The sequence below is a fragment of the Ailuropoda melanoleuca genome, chromosome 5, assembly GCF_002007445.2.
Source record: "Ailuropoda melanoleuca isolate Jingjing chromosome 5, ASM200744v2, whole genome shotgun sequence".
In the NCBI taxonomy this organism is placed as follows: domain Eukaryota; kingdom Metazoa; phylum Chordata; class Mammalia; order Carnivora; family Ursidae; genus Ailuropoda; species Ailuropoda melanoleuca.
This window is the reverse complement of record NC_048222.1, coordinates 21217768-21237951: the sequence shown is the minus strand read 5'-3', so window position 1 is coordinate 21237951 and position 20184 is coordinate 21217768. Positions and strand designations below refer to the sequence as shown.

Below are 20184 nucleotides of genomic sequence, written 5' to 3'. Positions count from 1 at the left end.
TTGATGGGCTTAGACGTTGCATCCTTAATTAAAGAGGTGCTCTGTGGCTGTAGGCCTCTCTCTACAAGGTACAGAGGTGCACACTGCTGCAGGGAAAGCAGGCTGATGGTTTTTATGTATTTCGCCAATAACACGGGGATATTATGTCAAATAGATTTTGTTCACGTGAGTCATCAAAGCTCTCCCATTTGCACTTAATGTGAAGGCAGTAGAATTTGTCACCGTGATAACTATCTTTCATGGCAAATTCATAAATTAGTGTGAATTCATAAATTAGGTATGGGATCTGTTGATCATCAAACTCAAAGATTAGCAGCATCTTCCTTTGAAGATGTTAGTGTTAAGTTAGTTCAAACCAAGATTTGGGGGTAAATAACCAACCGTTCCCGACTGTTTGTTACCGATACCGCATCACGTTCTCAGTTTTAACCTAGTGCTTCTCAGTGATACTTGTGATACTGACCGTTTCTTCCGTAGCCAGTTCCACACCTCAGGAGGCTCTGAGCCCTTCGTAGCTGGCTGTGTTTACCACGGCCAAGCTCGTGCTTGAGGAGGGCCTGCCGTTGGTACCCTGAGGATGACCAGGCAGAGGGCTGCAGATGACTAGTCCCGCTCCAGCTGTAACGGAGAACCAGCTCGGGTGCTCAGGGTCTGAGGTGAAAATAAAAACAGAGCCCCCTTTGAATCACAGAAAAATAGGCTACCTAACGTACGTCTATGGATTCTGGGCATAAAATTTTAGCATCTTGTCTGACTTAATTTCAAGGAAATTGCTAAAATCCCCAATGTTCTGTTCCTATGCTCTTTACAGACGATTCGGCTTAGGAAAGAGATGGTCCTTTTCCTTATCTGTTGTGGTTTATATTATTTCTGATGCTTCCTTATGAAACTTGCCCCTTATTTTCCAGATAATACGTTGACACCTCTTTCTCTTCTGTTTATAAACAGGTTGAAAGGATCGTTGACAAAAGGAAAAACAAAAAAGGGAAGACAGAATATCTGGTTCGGTGGAAAGGCTATGACAGTGAGGACGACACTTGGGAACCGGAGCAGCACCTTGTGAACTGTGAGGAATACATTCATGACTTTAACAGACGCCACACCGAAAAACAGAAAGAAAGCACACTAACCAGAACAAATAGGACCTCTCCAAACAATGCCAGGAAACAGATCTCCAGATCCACCAACAGCAACTTTTCTAAGACCTCTCCTAAATCACTAGTGATTGGCAAAGACCACGAGTCCAAAAACAGTCAGTTATTTGCTGCCAGCCAGAAGTTCAGGAAAAACACAGCTCCATCTCTCTCAAACCGGAAGAATATGGACCTAGCAAAATCAGGTATAAAGATACTTGTGCCTAAGAGCCCCATTAAGAGCAGGACCGCAGTGGACGGCTTTCAGAATGAGAGCCCTGAGAAACTGGACCCCGTCGAACAGGGTCAGGAGGACACAGTAGCCCCAGAAGTGGCAGCCGAAAAGCCAGTTGGAGCCTTATTGGGCCCTGGTGCAGAGCGAGCTAGGATGGGGAGCAGGCCCCGAATACACCCATTAGTGCCTCAGGTGTCTGGCCCCGTGACTGCAGCCATGGCCACGGGATTAGCCGTTAACGGAAAAGGTGAGTGTCCAGGTGAGCTGCTCAGCAGGCAGTGTCCCTGTTGATGGCCACGGGCTCTTTCTCAGCATGCTGGCGGTTTCCTCAAGGTGTGTAGGCGCCCCTTCCTTACCTGTTGTCCTGCTCTAGAGGGCAGGCTGGTGGAAGTCTGGGGAGTCTCTGGACTGGAACCTCTGAGAGCTGGTACAGCCTTTCTTTACTTGAAGCCTTTGGCATGTCTCTCCTCAGTCAGCACTAGCTGAATTTGTATCCACAAACTGTCCCACCACATCGACTTGCTTTAAACAGTGTCTCCTCACTCTAAATCCGTTACACTTGGTATTTTCCTTTATAGCAAGTTTCTTTGTGAACCTTTATACGTCTGAGACACTGAGTCTCGGGTTAAAGGTCCATCTGAATTTTCTGCATGTGACCAGTATTGATTAGAAGTCACGAGCCTTATTTTGCTGACGCATTTAAATAACCAGAAATGCCTTTCAAGTGAAGGTACCAGTCACCTAATAGAACCTACAGGACTTTCATTTGTTTGTCTGTAATCATCAACTGTTCAGATCCCATTGTCCCTTTTTCCGAGTAGGAATCCCTTCAGCAGGGTGATATTTTCTGCTTTGTTTCTGCTCCTGCCCCTGGATTCTGCAGCTTAGTTGGTTGTTCCATGGCCTCCCCAACTCCTCAGACCGCACGGCTGCGATTAGCACAGACAGCTCTCTTCCCCTCACTGTCCCCATGCCTCGGCTAGCCACCGGTTTTTATAGAATTCTCTCATGGGTTTCTCTGATGTGAGCCTCACTAGCTTTGCCTCGCTTTGGGCCCTGGTCATTTCTTACCTGCCATAGCTTTCTCATTGGTCTCCCTGCTTTCTGCCTGTTGATGGTTTCTGTCCATTTTCTATAGTTCTTGGATGGGGGTGGGGGAGGGGCGTCCCCGTCAGCAGTCCGATCAGGCCACCGTTGCTTTAGTTAGCAGCCGTGCCCCTGAGTCTCTGCTTGGCCCTCACCGCCTCTCCGCTCCCTCTCTGCCAGGAGCATCATGCCTCCCCTGCCCCGCCGTCCCCTCTGGAGCTCCCACTCTGCCTTCGGGCTCAGGACCCGCGCTCCTGCGTCCTCTGGTCTTGTGTGCTGTCCACATCCTCTGTCTTGCAGTATTGTAATTGTATCTATCTGTGTGTCTCCACCAACTCACCCTTAGTAGAGTAAAATAAAACAAAATAAAATGATGTTGGGTGGGGGGGCTGTTTCCTTTAGGGAGAACCGTTCACCTGAGGCGCTGCCCTCACCGTCTTGTTGTGGCGCATCAACGAGTTTTGGCTTCGACCTTTGTGTAGCAATGAAGAGGGAGGGATCTGAACTGAAATCTGGGGGGGTTTCCCTTCGGACAGTAAATTGCCATCTGGCTGGTGTTTTTCAGATAACACGCAGTACCCAAATGCTGCTTTTCGTCCTTACTCCCAAAGTGTCGCCCTCACCCGGAACTTGTATGAGTTTGTTTACGGAGTTGACTTTCCCGAATTGTTGGCCTGCTCCTAGACGCGGTTTTCTTTTACCTCGCAGTAAACCAAGGACCCTAGAGGTTCAGAGACGGAAGAGACTTTACTAGCCATCTAACTGTGTGCTCTGTCTCATAGAGGGGGAAGTCGAGGCCACAGAGACTGTGGTGTTCAGAGAGAACAGAGCCAGGGAACCTTTCTTGCTTCTGACTCCGTGTTCTTACCTTTGCTTGTGGCCTCCACTAGATGAGGAGCATCTGGTCCTCTGTTGATGACTCCGGGCCAGGCACTCACTAGGCTGCGGTGGGGCAGATAAGGGCAGGGCGGCTGCTGACGCTGGGGCAGCGGTTGGCAGACCAGCCCAGGGGCCAAACCCAGCACACCGCCTGTTTCTGTACAGCCTGCAAGCTAAGAATGGCTTTGACACTTTCTAATGTTTGAAAAAAATCAAGAGGAATAATATGTAATTACATGTTGAAAATAGAAGAAATCCAGATTTCTGTATCCTTAAAGGTTTTGCGGGGGGGGGGGGAGCTTGTTTTGTTTTTTAGAGAGGGGAGAGAAAGAAAGAGACAGAGACCGGGGAGGGTCAGAGGGAGAGAGACTCTTAAGCAGACTCCACACCTAGCATGGAGTGCAATGTGGGGCTCCATCTCATGACCCTGAGACCATGACCTGAGCCGAAATCCAGAGTCAGATGCTTAGCCAACTGGGCCACCCAGAAGCCCCTCCACAAGTAAAGTTTCATTGGAACACAGCCACAATCATTCATTCACTTATGGTCTGTGGCTGCTTTCTAGTGAAAGGACAGAGCTGAATCATTGTGACAGAGACTGTATAGCCTGCAAAAATAGCTGAAAAAATTGGCAGTCTGGCTCTTTACAGAAACAGTTTGCTAATCCTTGCCCTGGGAAGTCACAGTCCTGGGGTGGTATTTTTGGAAAGTAAAGGGACACAAAAGGCTTCAGATCTGTGGTTCCCCTTTGTCCACAGAAGTTATGTGTACATACACTTTTATGGGTAGTGTGGGGCATGATTTTCAAAACTTTTTTGACCCTCAAGTTTTCACATTTTGTCTTTACCGCAGTTATGTAGGCTTGGCTGCCCTCAGCAAAGCCTCCAATTTTGTATAAAAGCAGCATAGTGGCTTCTGTTTAAATAAGGAGTTAGTGATTTCCTTTTTTATTCTTCCATTTTGAAAAAAAAATGTTTAATGTCTGTAAAGATGGCTTTGGTTAAAACCACCAGGGACATGTAAGTATAAATTCTTGAATTATTTTATCCTGTTCTATGGAGTTTGATTGATTGGGATGGGAGTAACACTGTATTTGCAAGGCCCTCTGGACCTCCCTTCTCTCCTGGTCCTGAGTCCCATTTACTGTTGAGAATACTCTCTCCACTTAGAGGAGAAGAAGAATAGAAGCTACTGAGGAAGGTTTTTAGGACAGTGTAAGTGACATGGCCATGGTCTCAATCAGACTTGCAGATTAAAAGGGAAAAGAGCCATCTCCTCTTCCCTCTGGAGCCTCCCGTTGGAGTGTCCTTTCTAAATGAACTATGATGGCAAAAGCAAATGGTATCTTAGACCACATGGCCACCTATGGGCAGATGCTCAGTTGGATCCGTGCCTTTGCTTCTCCTCACCCTTTCCCTTTGTAGAAATTTTGTTCCCTCCTCTGGGAAGTAAGCTCCAAGAAGGGATTTTGTTCTGCCAGGGCTGAATCCTACTATGTGCCCAGCAGTACCTGTGCATAGTAGGTGCTCTGCCAATGTTTGTGGGGGAAACGATTCCAGTAGAACAGGTGCTCCCTGAAGAAAAGGATTGTAGTGAGTTCTTTGTAGCCTGTGGCTGGGTCACACTAAGTGTGAGGGAAGAAATGCTATTGAAATGACAAGGTGCAGAGGCCAGAAGTACAGGAACATTCTAGAAAAACTATTACTAGCCCTCGGGGCGTTTCTTTCCTGAGAGAGCAGTACTGAAGCTGTGTCAGGCTGTTGGTCCACACTCATCATTTCTTAAAGTAGTTGTTTGTTTTTACTTTCCACATTAATTTTAGAGCTACATAAGAAAACGGTTTTGTTTTGTTTTTTTTAACTAATTGAAGCAGATACTCGTGGAGTCACTGGGAAATGAATCATCTTATTCAAAACATTAATCATGTGTGTATGAGGGATATTTTTGCCACCAAACACAACAGATATTTAAATATCTGTTAACCAAGAGAGTAAATGTTTCTGGAGAATTTTAACACACACGGTTGCTTTTACAGAATAACCATATGTGTATTTGGTTTGTAACTGTTTTAAGTATGAAACAAAGGTTTAAAAGAGGACTATATTGCTTCACTCAGAAATATGAAAAATTTTTAAATTTAGGTGATGTGGCTGTCTTCTTTCTACTGTTCTTTATTAATAAGTTAATGATAGTATTCTCTTGCTCTTTTAATTGCCTAATGAATTAATCCTACAAAAGGAGCAGCTGCTTTTAAAAACTGGATTATTGTTAGTTTGTTCTTTTGTGAATCCAAATAATAATCGTTCATTGTTTGACAAGTAGGACACTTGCGAAAACACTCTTAGCACACTTCTTTGAAAAATGAGGTCTAAACCCCATCAGTGTTACTCGTAGAGTTGCTGCCGGATATTAAGCCAAAGCCAGCAGATGCAGGAAGAAAGTGAGGAAGCACCTTAACACAGGTCTTTCATCCTGTGAGCATTTCCATCCAAGGAGGCTCCCGGGAGAAGTTGTTCAGGAAAATTCGGCTGCTTCTGAGGAGCTGGAGTGTAAATTCCCCTCAATAAGAATATGGAGCTGATGATCTGTCTCCCTTCCCTGTTACTATCAGGGAAGCTGATGTTCCAAATCAGTAGCTCCCCCCAAGGAAGAGGCCCGTGGTCCCCAAGGGCCGTCTACGATTTCTGTGCTGAGAATAGAATTTAGCTCCAGGGAAAATGAAGAAATCAGGAGACCAGTGGCAGAAGCTGCTCAGCAGGTCCCAGCAGGAGAGGTCTGCCCGGGAAGAGAGGACTGTTGAAGCTGTCCCTAGCGAGCAGTGGATTGCCCGTGCCAGTGAGGGTTTGATCACAAAAGATTCAATTGGAAACCAACAAACATTTCCTGGCGCCCCTTGTAAAATGGGTTCCATGCTAGATACCTCCACGCGTCTTTTCTCACAGGGAACAAACCTACTTATACATAGAAAGATCGCAGAAGCTAAAACTGAACCAAAGCGGAGTCAAGTTTTGAGGCAAGCAGATCGGAACTCCCCACCCCACAAAGCATTGACTAGGATGCCTCGGGCAGAATGATGTGGCCGCCCAGACAAAATTGTTCCTAGTTCTAGAGGGGGAGCTCAGGGGGCCGCAGACCTCTCTGTGCTTGAGCATCGAGTGGCATTTTAGGCACAGAGCTCTTAGAGAAGATGTGCTCGCCCAGCAGCAGTCTGTTAGCAGAAAGAGTTGGTCACCTCCAGGAGGCTTTGAGAACATACCAACAATAATCATTTCATTTTAGAAGTTAAAAATGTGCGCCTCTTTGCCGCTGATGTAGAGCCAAGGCCTTTAAAGAAAGGGGTACTTTGCTTTACCAGTGGTTTGGCGAGTCAAGCCCTGTTCTTTGGGTATGGATCCACTGATCGAGCTCAGTCGTGTGGGACGTGCGTCCCTGACGCGTCACCTGCTGTCGCCGCTGCAGACTTCATTGAAGTGGAGCGAAAACTTCGGTGCTTACAAACCTGAGTGCACAGTCCTGGGATTTTTTCATTTTTCTTATTTTCTCACTTCTACCTGATTTGACAATTATTTTCACTTACAGCCCTTCCAGAGCATTAGACATCATTTCCCTTGAGGCCTCAGCTCACCGCTTGTAATCATATCTCCAACCTTATGTAAAAATGAATTAAATATGATAAGTTCAGCTGGCCTAAGAAGTTTAGCGGATAAACCCAGCCAGCTCCTGACCAATGCACATCCCAGCAGGAGCAGCGCTGGGGCTGCTGCCAGAGACCCCCCCCCCAGCCCTTGCACTTCTAGGGTTTGATGGCATTGTTCAAGGGTGATCAGGACTTGGGGAAGGGGTGACCCAACGAGCCTACTTTGGAGCCCTTGTCATTGTTTAGTTTTCTCTTTTCATTTCCACTCTTGAGTATTTTTTCCAATACCACTGATTCTCTAAGCGTGGTGCCCAGAGCAGCTGCCGCAGGAGACTCTGGGGGCCTTTCAGAAATGCAGGTCCCCAGGCCCCCCTCAGACGTCCCAAATTGGAATGTCTGCTGGGCCCAGCAGCCTGTTTCTCACAAGCCCTCCAGGTGGCTCTGTGCTGACCCAAATGTAGCAATGACCCCCCTGTACCGTGCTTTATTTTAAATTTGGTTTTCTAGAGCAAGTGGGAAATAAATAACACTACTAAATTCTTCTGTTTATAGTATATTTTAGATTCTTATGGTTAGATCCTATTCTCTTGTGAGGTTACTTATTAGCCTTAGTATATTTTGATTTAAAGTTGTATTCAGGTTTTTGTAATTTGGTTTAATAAATATTTATAATTAGAAATTTTAAATGACAGGAAAGCATTATAAAATAGTTAAAGCATCTCAAAGAAAAAAAAGAAAAATAGAAGCACCCCCCCAAGCCCCACCTTCTCCTCCCCTTCCCTCCTCTCCAGAGAGAGATAACTGCTGTTAACAGATTTTTCCTTCCAGAAATTTTATACACATGCACATCTTTTAAAATAAATCAGTGGGCTCATACTTGTCATATGGTTCTCCAACTTAGGCTTTTATTTTTAATTTTGATATATCCTGGATATATTTTCATATGCACACAAATAGCCCTACCTCGTTCCTCTAAAATGTTTTGTGGCTATTTATTGTGCATATCTACCTGCTCCCCAGTGATTCAGTGTCAGTATTTCACAGTGGGGGTGCGTTGGCATTTGGGCCTGGACTCGTACTGGTTTAGCATCCCCAGCCTTGCCCTTAAGATGCTAGTAATGGCCTCAGGCGTCGTGACAGATTGCCCTGTCTTGTTACTCCCATCTGCCTGCACAGGGCCGGTGTCTGGGTGCATCCATTATGTGAGAACCTCAGCCCTAGACATTAAGAGTGTTTTCCGCACAGATGAATACATTTTATCAGTGTTGCAACACCAGAAATGTGAACGCACCTCCTGTCTTAAACCCGAGTAATCCATAAATACTATGAATGTTTATGCAAGTAATTTATAAGTACGTTGAGCAAAATAGGAAAGTTTACCATTACCTCCTCCCCTAAGAATACCTTTCCCTTCCCCAGAGGGAACACTAACAGCTTGACAGGTGTCATGTCAGATCTTCTATGTGTTGATACTCTTTGATATGGAATCATACTGTATACGTTGTCTGGTATCTGCCTCTTTCGTTTAACGACTTGTTGTGAAGAGCTTTCTATTTTAAGACACGGATCTCTACCTCACTTCTTTTGAAGTTTTAAACTTGATTTTTGTCTTTCTGGATGCGATTTCATATTTACGGAGAAGTTGGGAGACGAGTACAAGAAGAACCCATACGCTTCACCCACACTCACCAGTTTAGTTTACGTTTGGCCTCGCTGACTTCCTCCATCCCCCAGGCGTGCGTCTGTGTCGGTGTGCTCACATACACACGTGTGCATAGGCATCCCTCCCACGCCCCCCTCCCCACCTGTGTGAGCGTTAGCTGGAGACTTGCTTCTGTCAACAAGAGTACAAGGCTGTATAATGAAGATTTTGCTAGATGTTGCCAGATTGCTCTCTAAGCAAGCTATAGAGATTGTGAGTGCCCATTTACCTATTACTCTTAATCAACTTTTAAATATCTGTCAGATAGTCAAAGTAGAAGATGGTATCTCCTTGTTTTAATTTTAAAATGTGAAAGTTCTGGTTTCACAGGTTAGAATTGTTTGCATCTATTTTTCTATTAATTCCCTTTATATATTCCCTTGCCTCTTGACTGGGGGCGGGGGGCGGCAGGGAACAGAGTCGTTCAACTTTTTCAAAATGTGAAGACTTTGTGAATATGCATGTCCTCCCAGGGACCACTCTGATCTCGCGTGTTGGGGCCAAAAGTACATCCTTCCAACAGGAGCATTTCAGAAGAGGTCACTGACTTCGGGTCTCGCAGCACCCACTCCAGGACAGATAACTTCCATGCCAGGGGTTAGAATGAATAGTGCCGTCGAGTCTCCGCCGTAGGGGATTTACGACAGTTTAATGAGAAAACCTCAAATTAATTTGCATTAATTTTATGGTTCCTGCTCCGGTTTGAATATACCAAAGTGTATTTTATTAACTTGGAGTTTTATCATTTAAAAGAAGTTGGGGTTCTTTAGGTCATATGTCAGAAAAGACTCTGACTACAGTTCCTGTTCCTCTCGAGCTTTATAACTGACTGGCAGAAGGGCAGAATAAAAACAAGTCATCAATTCAGGTGAAATTCCTTTTTTGAAAATATTTGTTCTTGTTGGCACCTACTGGTGGGGGCTGAACATCTGTTACAAATTTCACTTGTCTTGGGGCACCTGGGTGGCTCAGTCAGTTAAGCGTCTGCCTTCGTCTCGGGTCATGATCTCAGCGTCCTGGGATCGAGTCCCGCGTCGGGCTCCCTGCTCACTGGGGAGCCTGCTTCTCCCTCTCCCTCTGCTCCTCCCCCTGCTTATGCACTCTCTCTCTCTCACTTGCTGAATTGCATATAAACAAAATCTTATAAAAAAAAAAATCCCACTTGTCTCCTGCATTCCCATTTTTATTGCTGTTATCTTTAGCACGGTACTGGCCTTCTAGAACATTCCTCCCATGACTTCCTGTATTTTAGGAACAAGAGCAGCTATGTATATATACAGTGTATAGGCCATCCAGTCTTAGCCAAGCGTGCTGTTCAGTGGCTTTTGTTCTGTCCTCAGTTCCTCTAACATTATTCTTCCTCTTTAAGAGAATACTTGTTTTATAGACGAGCCTGATTGGGGAAGAGAAAGGGATTTGATTTAAAAAAAAAAAAAAGTCACTTAGCAAAGTTGGTAGGACAGTAGGGCCCCCATGATAACCTGCTCCTGACCTCAGTTTGTCTGTGTCACACTGGCGAAAGGCAGTTTTTATAAGCCTCATTCACAGCGTTGCCAGTACTCTATTAGTCGAGACTTACTCTCCCTCAAGTAAAACTGAGCTCAAATTGGCTTCAACAAACAAGCAAACAAAAATGCCATCTGTTGTTTCAGATGGGCAAGATCCAGGCTCAGGTGGATCCATGGCCTAAAAAGTGACCAAGCCCCAGCCCCCTTTCTCCACCTCTGGGCGCTCTTGGCTTCATTCAGGCAAACCTGTCCCACGGGGAAAGCAGGTGCTGTCTGCAGTTCTAGCTGGCATCCCAACCCTCTCAGCAAACCAGGCAGAAGAGTCTTCTCTTTCCCAGAAGTTCCGAGGGAGATGATCAGCTTCCTCCAAACTCTGGTTACCCAAGCGAAACCCAGGGCCCTTAACAGTAGAAGTGGAAGGGACTGAGCTGTTGACAGTCTTGACACAATTAAGATTACTGAGTACCCTTGAAATACAACAGTGCTTTCCTAAGTGACAAAATAGCATGAGTGTTAAATATGGAATAGTAAATGAATAATTTCACTTCATGGTTTAGCTTTTGGGCAGTCATCTCAAACCGTACATCTCCCAGTACACCCGGATGTTCTCACCATGAGACTGAACTCAGCGTTCACCTTTTCATTTTCAATTTTTGTGTGTCACTGTGTGCTCTTCTTCCTTCATAGCTGTGAGTCCTGTGCTGGGGGTGGGGGAGGCTGGGCACTGCGTCTGTCTCCTGCTAATTTGGTATGTCCTTTACAAGGCAGTCACATTTTTCATTACAAATGAGGAAAGGCTGTGTTCGAGTCAGTGTATTAGGGACCTCTTCAAAGAAGACCCGACATAATCGTGTTCCCCAAGGTGCTTCGCTTTGGATGGAGGTGTTTTAAGTAGCTTGGACACTAGGTGAGGTAGAGAAGCGCTGGTTCCTTAGGGGAATCTCCGGGAAAGTAAAATCTGGTGGAAGAGATCCAGAGAAAGATCCACAACAGACAGACAAATGCAATAAAACCTTGATGGCAGGGTGGGAAAGCATTGTGGCAAGCATTGTCATCTTTGGAACCTTCTACATTGTCTAGTCCCGTTGTTTACATATAATAGGTGCTTAATTAACATTTGTGTGTGAGTGAGTGAGTTGTTGGAGCAGTTTTCTTCACTTCTACTTTCCTCATTAGTGTTTGTCTTCTAAAAAGGCTCCGTGTGAAAAAGAAATGAGGTTTGTGGGGGTGGTTGGGAGAGACACTGCCGAGGTAAGTAAGAGCCAGGTAAGTTTTGAGCTAGCTTGCAAATATGGAATGATATGGAATTCTTTGAGCTGGAAAAACTCAAGAAAACATCTGTAGGGTTAATGGTGCAGAACATCTTTTAAAAATACCAGTGAATAATTTTGCTCTGTATGACAATATCCAGGAGGCAACTTTATGGGTACTAAGTAGGGCCCCTCACCCAGATTTACATGCTTCCAGAGCCCAGTGTCAGTAGAATGAGCTTCAGACCAGTAGAGCCTTTCCAGTGCCTTGGGTCCTTGGTCATTTTGAGATGGAAATAACCTCACGGTGTGATTCTGTGCATTTCCTCATTGTCATTCCCAAGCTACAGCCTCTAAGAAAGCCCTGCAGCCTTTCCCTATAATTTTTCCCAGTTGAACTGCCTTCTTCCCCTTTCTCATCTGTGGCACCCCTGCAGCACTCATAGTTGTGTCTTCTTCAAGTTCCCCGTCACGCTCAGCCTCCTGAAGGAGGATTTCCTGTTCACCTTCCTGCCCTCCCTGAAACCAGACACCTGCCGTGCTGGGTGGTCTTCTGCCTTCCCTCATGGTCTCTGGAGGAGAGTGTTCATCCTCCGTGCTCCGAGGCCTGGGCGGGCGGATGGCAGCCTCCCCCAGACCCAGATGAACACCCTGCCCTGTTGAGGCCTGTGTTTTCTGACTCCCCACCACCACCACCACCCCTCTCCTTACTGTCTGCTTCACCAACTTCTTGGTCCTATGTCAGCATTCCCCAGAGACAGGCTGCAGGGTCCCAGCCCTTCCTTCTCACCCCAGTGCTTACCGTCACCCCAGAGGACTGGGCTCCCCACAGAAGCCACGACAGCCTCCTCACTCTTCCTGGTGGCAGCTAGCGTTTACCGTGTCCCTGTGTCCCTGGGTTCACTCCATCCGAGTGTTGCTGGTCACCCCAGCTAGGAGTGGTGAGTGATGCCTGTTTTATTGATCACTGAAAGATGGGAAGGACTAGAATTCGTGAACGCCTTTTCTTCGGGGTTCTGTTTGTTTCCGCCCTGATTCTGATTTTCCTCATAGGCCGTACTTGTGGGACATTTCATCTGGGATTGTTTGCTCTTTTCCTTTCCCACCCACCCCCACTGTGGCTCCTGCCCTGCCGCTCTGCAGGGGCTCTCTGTCCCTGGGCCACGGTCACCTCCGGGCCACTCCCTGCCACATTTAATATGAGCACTGTGTCATTTTTGCTTTCATTTTAATTGTGGCAACAAACACATGCACCTTAAGGTTACCGTCTTAAGCATCTTTAAATGCATAGTTCAGAAACCTTACAAGTGCATTCACACTGCTGTGCTACGGAGCTCTAACACATTGTCACCTTACACAGTTGAAACTCTACCCTTTAAACACCAGTGCTCCTTCCCATCTCCCCCACAGCCCGGCAAACACCATTCTTCTTTCCGTTTCTGTGATTTTGACTATGTTAGATAGGCTTCTGTCGTTTCGTCATGTCCTGGAGCTCCATCCATGTTGAAGCCCGGTACAGGAGTTCCCTCTTCTTGAAGGCTGCGTGATATTCCATGGTGCGGTGCGTACACACCACGTTTTCTTTATGCGCTCATCCGTCAGTCGACTTTGGGTTGCTTCTGCCTCTTGGCTGTTGGGAATACTGCTGCAGTGAATACAGGTGTATAAATATCTCTTCAAGATCCGGCTTTGAACTCTTTTGGATAAATACCCACAAGTGGAATTGCAGGATCATATGGTAATTCTATTTTTAATTTTGAGGAGCCTCCATAATGTTTTCTGTAGCAGCTGCACCATGTTACTTTCCTACCACACTTTACATCCGCACCCCAATACTTCTTGCTTCATCTTTGTTTCTGGAACACTACTGTTTTTTGTACACCTTTCACCTCTCTGGCTGTTTCTTTTCTCAGTCACCTTTGTGGCTGTTCTCCTCCCACCCTTTAGGAGGCACAGCCCAAAGACTGCTTGCTGTGCACCATACACACAAGGATATTTATTTGGTGCACTGGGCCTTCGGGAGAATGCTAACAGAGCAGCAGCTGGGGCCAAGGGCCATCTACTGGGGGTGCCAGCTGCCCTGCCCCCCCCCCCGCTGCCTGAGTACATAGGGTCCTTCTTCCCAGTCAGTCAGGGTCAGCAGGCTGCCCGTTCCTGAGCTGCCCTACTTCCACATGTCCTTTGGAGTAGAGTTGACACGCTCCTCTTTATTTTTAGAGTAATCTCTACCCCATCATGAGGCTCGAACTCACGACCCCAAGATCGAGTCGCGTTCTCCACCTGACACGCCCCTCTTTACAGCTGTGTCCCCAGTGTCTCTCCTCCCTGCCTCACGATAGGTGGCCACCAAATGTGGGAAGTGATAAAGCCTTCTCTTCCTTCGTGGCTCATCCTAATGTGTCTTCATAATTACTGTTTTACTAATGCTGAATTTCAAAGTTACCATTTTAACTGTGTATTAAGATTAATACAATATCGTTTCATCTGGGCAAAGTCGAGTTGAAGAATTCATTTGGCTTCGCCGGGCAAAGAATGTGCCATCTACTGTAAAGTGTGAGCAACTGCTCACCATTATCTGCGTGCTCGAGGGACAGGGAGGCTTCTAATTTACTTTCTCCCGAGGAGTGTGGGTCCCTAGGGCTCTCGGATCACCCTGCCTCTCCCACTTCCTGTGGCTTCGGCCCCTACAGCTGGAGTTGGCTGTGCTTGCTTCACATTACGTGGCTCCAGGCGTGCTTGCTGGCTCCTGACTCTCTTCGGTGACTTCTGAGTTCCTTAAGTAGTTCTTCCTCTGGTTTTAAGGCGTGTTTTAAACCTTGCTTTGAATTTCCAAGTGAATATGTTCCATGCCATTCTCTGACAATCAGCCGCCTCTAGGGGGAGGGGGATCTGGAAGCTCCCGCCTCTTTATCATGCACTCAGTGAGCATCTACTGTGTGCCAGGCTGTGTGCTCGATGCTGGTCCAGGTTCGGAGCCCAGTGTTTCTGACTCTAGGGATGCATTTGAATGGCACTGCAGTTGAGAGTGAGTAGCTACACTGGTAAACTGGTTCCCTACTGACGTCAAGGGTGCGGTGGTCCAGACTGGACGGAGCGTTACTGTGCTCTTGGCCAGGCCATGGTGCTGAAAGTTCAGCCCGAGGGTTACAGGCAACATTCCTTAGCACAAGAGCAGTACACCAGACTGTTGATAAGGAGATTATAATAAACTAATCCTTGCGCAGACCTCTTCTTGCTGAAACGATGACATCTAATGAGATAAACTATCTCTATAAAGAAGTAATTACCCTCGTGTGGTAAATACCCATCTCCCCTAGTGGTAAAGATCTAATGTAATTGCCTCTCAGTCTAGGACCATAAATAGGCTCGGCCAAGGCATTCAAAAATAGGAAATATTAAGAAAACAATTTAAATCTTAACCTCCAAGGTATTCTTCCCTCCAGGTTATTTTTCTGAACTATGTATTTGCTCTTCTGTTCTCCATGCCACCGCCCTCCCCACCTGTTGGGAAGGTGACACTTTATCGTCAGGTCTATTTATGATAACATCTGGTCTGCCCTTCCTACTTCATTATTTAAGAGTTGACTGTGCTTAAAATATTTTTTTAATAGGAACATTCTAGGTTCTCAAAATACCTTAAAACAACCTCCTTTCTGCCCGGTTATCTCAGTCGTGGACCTCTCTAATTTCTGTCTGCAGTTTAAGTTCTTATTTATGTATGTGCAGCTAGGGGAGGGAAGTGTGCTGTCGGGGAAAGGATGTAAATCTGTTCCCATCGTACAGCTGCAGCTTGTACTTAACTGTCTGAGCCCCTTGGAGTGCAGCTGTGTGCTGCAGATAGTCCCCTCCACCTCTGTGCTGAGAAGGAATTGTCACAAAGTCCGTGTCTGAAATAGGGACCGTAATCCCTAGCAGATCTCCTACGTCCCCGGGTCATCCACTGTGCCCCTGCCCACCCCCCATTCTCAGATACAACTTCAGGAAGTTAACTGTGCCCTAGCCAGCCTGAGACCCACCACCCACCCCAGCATTTCCTGAACTTCAGAAGTAAACATTGGATAAAAATAGTAGCCCGTTAGCGTGGTTATAAAAGTGATGTGTATCAGAGTCTCTTGATGAAGTCAGTTGAAATGATTGGGATACAAACCTGAGTTTCTGTCCTCTTCAATCCCCTCGAGACTTGATTAAGACTGTTAAACCTCTGTAGTCCTTGGTGACCTAAAGGACTGTCTTAATCACTCTTTGGCAGCTCCCACACACCAGGGGCCGGTCACCAGTCAGTGCCTGGGGTTGCTGGCCTCTCCCCTCAGGAGATAGACCTGGGTTGTCCCCTTACGGGCTCAGCCAATTCTGAAAAGCGTGCTCTGCCACCAGGGAGGGCAGTGTCTCAGTACCTTCTCTGCAGGGGCATGCCGGATTCTGAGGGAGGGTGGGTTGAGGAGCTGTCTTCGGGGAAGGGTGACTCCCTGGATTATTTTGAAGTAATAAAGGGGGAGGTCACGACATTCGTTTCTGATGATTAAACCAGTGAGGCCGTTGGCCCCAGTGGGGTGAGAGCTGCAGGACGTGCAGACCCAAACCACGCTCCGTGCGGAGGAGCCCCCGCTGCCCCAGGGCTGGCGTCTACGTGTCAGACGCCTCACACGGAAGACCTTTGTCCTCAGAGTCACAGAACCGTTTCTGGTGTTAACTGTCATTGTGGGAATCCTGTGTCTCTGCAGTGGTCGGAGCCTTAAAAAAAACTTAGTTGGTTCTAATTAAATTTTAAAGTCAAATAGTAAGATGACATGGTATATGAGAAGGCAGACCCTCAGTTTTAATTAAGTTTTATATTGCTAATGGAGGGAGGGTTCTGTAGTTTATCCAGTAAATGACACTCTGCCTGTCACATGGATATGCAGGGTGACTTTTATTAAATGTAACACATATTGTCACCCAAAGCCCTTAAACTGGGCAGAGATTATTTTTCATCTTGCCGATACAGATTTAAATTCTGTGTTCCATGTTAGAATCATAATTGTAGCACTTTCTTCTTTGGATGACACTTTTCAGCAAAGCTTGGTACTAGTTCTTGTACTTGGCTTTCCTTGTAAAGGTTAAATGACATTTTGGTTTTGGAGGAACACTATGAAAACGTAATGTGAACATTACCAACATGATTACGGAGGCTCACGCTGTTTAACTGCCATGTTGCCAGAAAGCTGAGTGAGCTCTGCCAGCGTCGCCACCTCGAGTCTTCCTAGCAGCGGCTCAAATGCAGGGGTCGTGGGAGAAACGACAGGGCCACACAGCCCGCACCAGCCTTGGAACAGGTGATGTCTTATCCAGAGTGTGGTTTGGAGATACTATTTCTGATTCTTAGAATTCCGATTCTTGTATGGACTTTGAAGGGGAAGTGGGACACATCACAGGTGTGTGCTCCGGCGTTTCCGGTGAAGTTCACTCAAGGGGACAGGGTGGGCACAGCTTTATAACAGCAAGTGAGGAGGAGTGGCGTCAGAGGAGTCTCCTTCTGGTGTTTGTTTTGTTTGGGGAAGGAGGGGTTGCCCCAGTGAATTTTCCACTTGCAAAGTAATCCCGTTTTCACAAGGGATTTTCTGATATGCATTTAATGAGCAGTTGCACATGGGGTTTTGGGGTTTTCTTCTTTCTTCTGGGTGATCCTGTGACCGCCCAGCTTGGCACTCTGCCATGATCTCCAGAGTTGTCTGCCTTAGTATAACTAGTCCACATGAGAAACGGGGGGCTCAAGTCTCATAGTGGCCCCTGAAAGCCTGATTATCAGAGGAACGGGGAGTCCCCAAGATGCCCTACACAGAAAGCAGGGGCTGCTGGAAAATGCAGAAAAAGCCATGGCCGTTCCGGTGTCTGTTTCCTTGATTTCTGGAAGAATTGGAAGAGAAGCTGACTCCTGGAACTTGGCTTAAGGACGGTTTCGAAGTAGTCCTCGATGCCCAGAACTGGATTTTAAAATTACTGTCTTATTTTTTTATATTGTATTTACATAACTTAGCAAGTTCTGGCTTTCAGGTTTTTGCTTTATGGTCCGAGTCTGTTGTGTTGAGGTCAGTTTTCTGTCTTGACCTTTGAGTAGCTTTTGTCCTCATCTGTAAAATGATGCGTTCAGTGTTCTTTCTTGAGCCCGTGCTTTTCAGCATGTGATTCTAATCTTCAGCCAGAGTGTCTTTGTCAAGTGAGTAGTCCATGCTGTGGTGTGGCTCTGAGCTCTGGATCCCCTGCCATCCTGGTGGGTATCCATAATTGGAAAGACACACAAACGCCCCTGCGTGTTGTCAGGGGGCCCAGGGGCCATCATTCTTCAGTGTGCATGGTGCATGGACCCCTCCAAAGGCCAGACACTTGGAGCACCCTTGAGAAGGTACTTCTACCCCGTTTGGAGAAATATTGTGTTAAAAGCCCCTGCAGCTCTCAGTCCTGGCTGCAGGTTAGGAATACCTGGGCTCACTGGCAGGGATTGTCATGGAGGGCTGGCTCAGAATCACAGCTCTGGGAGGCAGTCCTTGGCAACAGCCTGATTATACCTGATGGGAACGAGCCTGAAATCCACATGGGAGGCCATCAGTCCTTGTAGATGATCATGAGGGTGAAAGCATAGGATTTAAAAATCCTTGTTCACTGCATAGACTTGCAGTATGTCCATAGATCCTAGTTTGAGAACTGCTCATCTGGACTAAAGCTGGACGCTTGTCTTAGAAATTTGCTTTAGGGGGCGCCTGGGTGGCACAGCGGTTAAGCGTCTGCCTTCGGCTCAGGTTGTGATACCAGCGTTGTGGGATCGAGCCCCACATCGGGCTCCTCTGCTGTGAGCCTGCTTCTTCCTCTCCCACTCCCCCTGCTTGTGTTCCCTCTCTCGCTGGCTGTGTCTATCTCTGTCGAATAAATAAATAAAATCTTTAAAAAAAAAAATTTGCTTTAGGAGATACTTAATTTCGGTCTAGTTTGCTTGGCCTTTTCACTTTGCAGATTGAGCTAGCTGCTTAGTGACAGCATACTAGGAGGGCCCCCGGGGCAGCTCTTGAGGCTGGTCTTGTGCCGTGGGCCAGCATCGCACCACTCCAGGCACTTCTCTTCCTGTGGTGGCTCATGTGCGTGGCACGCCCTGGAATTGTGGACCAAGCTGGCCTTCATCCCTGACTTCCCGAGGTTGCAGGATCTGAGTTCTGAAGCATAAAACCCTCTGTTACTTTTAAGCTCTTACTTAAAAGACAGTGCCTGACCTGTGAGCTTACCACGGTCTTTCCTCATTTTTCCCTCTCCATCCATAAAAAAATGAAACCTTACTTCTGTCAGGGCCACCAGGAGCCCACACATAGCCCTTTGACATTCTGACCTGCTGTAAATCTTCCAGCCAGCAGCTTTTACATCCACGTGGAAATGTGCTGTGTGTCTTTAATTAATACCGTGACACTTTAGGGGGTCGCCTTTCAGGGCACATGGTCACATTCTGGGTCTGTCTAGATGCCCCATTCTTTACTGGGTTCTGCTCACCTGATTAAGCCACAAGGGTTCTGTGCTTTAAACAGTAGATATGGGCTCAGATATCTGTGCCCATGCACAGACGTGGGGCATTAGAGTTTACAGGAGCAAATTTACCATCCCAGACACACCCCACTCCTCACGACCCCAAGCCCTGAGAGGCGCTCTCAGTCATCTGAAAACATTTGTTGTGTGGTTCTGTGAGAGTGAGAGCAATCTTGTAAAGGAACCCATCCAGAAAGGGAGAAGCAAGTATATAAGGGGGAAGGAAGATATATTTATCACATCATTACTTATGTCCTTTGTAATAGGCTTTTTAAGGTGGTAAATTTCATCATGAGCATGGCAAACAACGAGTTTGTTTTACCATGAGCACTGTAAACAGTTGAGTTAATTATTGGCCTCCTCCATCCAGGCTGGGAGAACAGGGAACTCCTGTCTTCCCAGCTCAGTGAATGCTACCCCCATCTTAGCTCAAGCCACAAGCTGCAGATCAGCCATGCCCCACCCCCCTCATCCTTACCACCCAGCCCACCACCATGCCCACTTCTTTCCAAGCCAAGTGTGCCTGCGTCCATCTCTTTCCCCGACCTCTAGCCATTGCCACCACCTAGCCCAAGTGACCAACATCTTTCTCTCTTTCTTTCTTTTAAAGATTTATTTATATTAGCGGGGGAGGGGCAGCGGGAGAGGGAGAGAAAAAAATCTAAAGCAGACTCCCCTCTGAGCGCAAAGCCCTACTCAGGGCTCCATCTCATGACCCTGAGATCATGACCTGAGCCAACCGACACCAAGAGTCAGACGCTTAACCAACTGAGCCACCCAGGTGACCCCAACATCTTTCTTGATTGTCTTTTTTCAATCCATTTTTCACTTAGTTGCTGGAAGGACTTTTGGAGATCTAATTCATATATTAATGTCCTGCTAAAATCTCTTTCTTGGCTTCCTCATGTACGGGGGATCAGATTCAGATCTGCAGAGCCCTCCATGGCTAGCCCCTTCACTGCATCTGTTCAGGTGCTCTAGGCTTCCTCCAGGTTTTGGAATTTGCTAAGCTCTCTCCTTCCTCAGGGTTTCGCATGTGTACTTCTGTTTTATTGTCTGGTTAATTTCTTATCCTCTTGGCCTTGGCCCCTGGCCCTTCCTCTGAGAAGCCTTCCCTGATCTTTGGCACTCCTTCCCCTACCTCCAAGGTGACCACCTGTGTTCTGTGACTTTCTAGCATCATCCACAGTTCTACTTGCAGACCTAGTGTGT

At 46.8% G+C, this 20184-nt stretch overlaps 1 protein-coding gene across 4 annotated transcripts in view; it reads left to right on the top strand.

The window, feature by feature from the left end:
• The window catches only part of CDYL (chromodomain Y like), a 229182-nt gene that overhangs the window by 156644 nt on the left and 52354 nt on the right, over positions 1-20184 (top strand). For all 4 annotated transcript variants that reach the window (XM_034660385.1, XM_034660384.1, XM_034660386.1 and 1 more), the window contains one exon: positions 949-1615. In XM_034660385.1, the coding sequence (XP_034516276.1) occupies positions 949-1615 (667 nt within the window). The remainder of the gene's footprint in view (positions 1-948; positions 1616-20184) is intronic.